At 37.3% G+C, this 3,756-nt stretch overlaps 1 protein-coding gene across 1 annotated transcript in view; it reads left to right on the top strand.

The window, feature by feature from the left end:
- LOC107564033 (adhesion G-protein coupled receptor G2-like) overlaps positions 1-3,508 on the top strand; it is an 8,192-nt gene extending 4,684 nt beyond the window's left edge. The window contains exons 7-11 of the mRNA XM_016249024.1: positions 1,551-1,672; positions 1,930-2,195; positions 2,564-2,654; positions 2,738-3,021; positions 3,372-3,508. Coding sequence (XP_016104510.1) covers positions 1,551-1,672; positions 1,930-2,195; positions 2,564-2,654; positions 2,738-3,021; positions 3,372-3,508 — 900 coding nt within the window. The remainder of the gene's footprint in view (positions 1-1,550; positions 1,673-1,929; positions 2,196-2,563; positions 2,655-2,737; positions 3,022-3,371) is intronic.
- The last annotated feature ends 248 nt before the right edge of the window (positions 3,509-3,756 follow it).

The raw sequence follows: 3,756 nt of genomic DNA, 5'->3' as shown, positions 1-3,756 counted from the left end.
GCATCATCCACGAACGCTTCCTCAGCGTGCTCTATGCCCAGACACGTGAGGCAGCGATCGTGACCGTCCTGAGGTGCCAGGAAACGACCACATCCAGAAACACACGGGTGATAAGACAACTTTAAAAAGACACGATCACCCGTGTTGCTCTTTTAAAGATTGCTCAAATAGTGCTGAAGCACGCAGGGGAGCTGGTCACCGCACACTCCAAGTGTGGCTGTCTGCACGAAAGATTATCTTTTTTGTCCCGTGAGACCGCGACCACCGCTGCAATGCCGTAACGCCCGCACTCGTCTCTTGCAATCACTTGAAGAGGAGAGCAGTAGTGATGCACCACTGCTCGGCTCTGAAGCGAAAAGATGAATTAATGCAATGCACCTGCTGCCTTTTATACTCGCGCTGCGGGGTGTGGCAGCCAGATGCGAAATCCGCATGCCAATGTCCACTGGCTCGTATAGTTACACTCAAAGTGTATTGGTCTCTCTGGTGAGATCCCAGTTCGTCGGTCATCACCGACATGACGACAAGAGTGACCGACTGAAAGGGAACTTATGCTTTCATAATTTATGTTTCATTTAAAGATCCAATGAAGATCCCATAAGTCTTTCAGTCCACGTCTACATGCTAGTGAACTCAAAAGATCCTTGGTCAGGACTCCCATAATTTTTAATCTCGGAGAGTTTTTTCCTGGATACATCTAAAAAAATAAAGCCTCTTTCCAATGGGAAAACAAAAAGTCTAGTTCAAAATATTTCTAGAAAGAGAGCATTCCTCCCACAATACTGCATCTGACTAGTGATAGCAAAGCAATGATGTCAATAAGTCTGTTTCACACTTTCAAGAGCCCTCAAAAAAAGAATTAAGCATCAAGCACCTAATAAAAAATTATAATTATTTAAATACAGTAGCTACATTTACATGCACCCAAAAATGCGTTAGTAATTGGATTGACGACTTAATTGATTAGGATTGAAAATCCTTCAAACACCTCAATCATCTGACTGAACACGATCTGAACGCACTGCGCATTGTGCTGAAGATTTATTTTAAATATATGTGATCCAAACAAAAATGTGAATTGTATTCCAAAGTTAACGGTTCATATAAGCAGAAAGTTCAGAATCTGAATTCAGACCGGATTCGATTGGACTGATGAAAATTAGTGCATGTATACACACATTTGCATAAGTCAGTCGATGCATCCAAAAGGTGTAGTTAGTTACCAGCTCTCACTTATGCTAACTAAAGCCATAAAATGAATGTGGAGCAGCTCAGATTAGTATACTGGCTGATAAATATTTGAGTTCATATTGAAGCTTTTGAAATCTGACTTTTAATTGCAGACTTTGATGTCTTCAGCAGAGATTAAGACATTGTTGAGAGCTCCATTTGCTCTGCATTTAATCGCACTGCTATCTAGGAGAAACAGTTTAGACAGTCGAGACCGTCCTCAATCCTTTTGAAGTATAACATGACGACATTGTGGAAATGACAGCAAAAAATCATCCAGCTGATCTGTGCATTTTTGTGTCTTTTCTCCAATAATTCAGTCTCTGCCAAAAGCAAACGACACAGTGCCACATCTGGAATCATTGACTTTAATCTCTTCTATCGGCTGCGGCATCTCCATGTTTTTTATGGCCATCGCTTTATTCATGCATTTCCTGCTACGGTAGAGTATCTTAAAGTTTATCATTCAGTTAGTGCTGTTTAGTAATTAATAATCATTATTGCTACACTAACAAACAATTTTCACTAAGAAATTGCTGGTACATTTACAAAGAAAGAAACAGCAACACATTGAATTAAACTTGAATTTTTGAAGACTGAAATAGTATTTTCATGTAAAACATTATCCAAGTGATGAGATCAAACCTCTAATGTATTAAAGTTCAGGTTACAAAAGCAGTTTTTTGTATGTTTTAATAGGAAAGCCAAATCAAATCAGGCCACGAAGATCTTGATGAACATGTTTGTGGCTTTGTGTCTACTGAATGCCTCATTTTTGTCAAACGAGAGCGTCGCTAACACACAAGACAACACTGCGTGCGTCTTCATAGCGCTGCTCCTGCATTACTCCATGCTGGCCTCATTCACCTGGTTCTTCATTCAAGCTCTTCATATGTACTTATGGCTCATCAGACAGAACGTCACCATCACAAACTACGTGAGGAAGATCACTGTGTTGGGCTGGGGTGAGTCTGAGCAACAAAACATCTATTAAGAAAATAAAACCTTTGTGAGGTCTAGGTAGAGACGTTTGTCTTGAGTGTTTAAAATAGGAGTTTAAGCTGGATTTAGTTTGGAAATCATATTGTTTATGTTGTTATATATGTTAAATACTGTCATTTGGACACTTTCATTGTGAACAGACCGGCTGTGTTTACAAAAGGTTATTAATTTGACATTATATCTTTACTTTGGGCATTCGAAAGCAAAGCTTGCGTCTTTACAACTGTTATCAAGTGTATCTGAAAAAACAGTTCTAGTTAAAGTACAACGATAAATATTGTGTTTTTGTCTTTTTTTCCAACTAAATAAATTAATCTCTGTGTGCTTTCAGTGTGTCCCGCTCCGATAGTCGTAGTTATCGTTTCTGTAGGAGGATATGAAGCAGTGATCCTAAACATGACGTCTGGAAAAATCACACGAATGTAAGTTGCTTTGATGTCACATATTCATAAATTTATTGATGTTAACTGATTGTCTTCTTAATTTTATTCTCTTCTAATTACAGGTGCTGGATTACAAATTCTTACATTCATTACATAGTGAACATCGGCTACTACGCTTTAGTTTTCGTCTTCACGACAGGAATCTTCATCATGATTGTCACTAAAGTCGTTCAGGCCAGACACATAAAAGCAGTTGACGGCAAGAGAAAGACGTTCAGAAAGCAGCTGATGATGGTGTTGAGTTTGTTCCTGCTCTTCGGTCTGACGTGGTCTGTGGCGTTCTTCAGTTATGGACCGATGCTCATTCCCTCATATTACATATTCACTGTGCTGAACTCATTACAGGGTGAGAAACAATCACATGCATCGATACATTTAGTTTAGCAGAACACTTCTATTTTTTCCTGCAGATTTCAGCTAATAATTAGAGCTAAGGATGTTTTAAATGGTTTCTTATTTTATTATTTAAAATGTTTAATTATACATTTTTTAAAATACATTTAATGTAATGTTTTTTTATTTATTTAATTATTTTATTTAATTAAAAGGGGTTATAATGGGAGTTACACTAATATGATGAATTTGACAAGAAGTCTGATTATTTTTGGTCACTGACTAAAAATTATGCAAATTACTATAATCATATCTGAAATGTATTTTCATTCGTTGAAATAAGTTTCTGTGTTCTTCTTTCAGGGTTTTTCCTCTTCCTGTATTACTACCACATTCACAATGACGTTGCGGGTTGTTTCTCTGATGATCCAGAAAGCACCGTCTCCAGCACAACCATCACTCAATCCAGCACTAATGCTGTGGAAAATATTTATAACTAGCATAATTAAGACAGAAGACTTTCTTTGTCTCAGACTTTCTTAGACTGATTTTTAAACTGATTTGTACAGTCGTTGTTTAATGGGAAACTGTGTATTCTCACCAAAATCAAGCTCAAAAACAACACAAATACAAATGTCACTACTGAAAGAGAAAGAAATGTTTAAAACATTTATGGCCCTAAATAGGGTCAATTTTATTGAAAGAAATTCACAACAAATGACTGAAAAATTCTTACTGAAACTTCTGT

The sequence above is a fragment of the Sinocyclocheilus grahami genome, unplaced genomic scaffold, assembly GCF_001515645.1.
Source record: "Sinocyclocheilus grahami isolate Dianchi unplaced genomic scaffold, SAMN03320097.WGS_v1.1 scaffold902.1, whole genome shotgun sequence".
Taxonomy (NCBI): Eukaryota; Metazoa; Chordata; class Actinopteri; order Cypriniformes; family Cyprinidae; genus Sinocyclocheilus; species Sinocyclocheilus grahami.
This window is presented reverse-complemented; position numbering and strand designations above follow the sequence as displayed.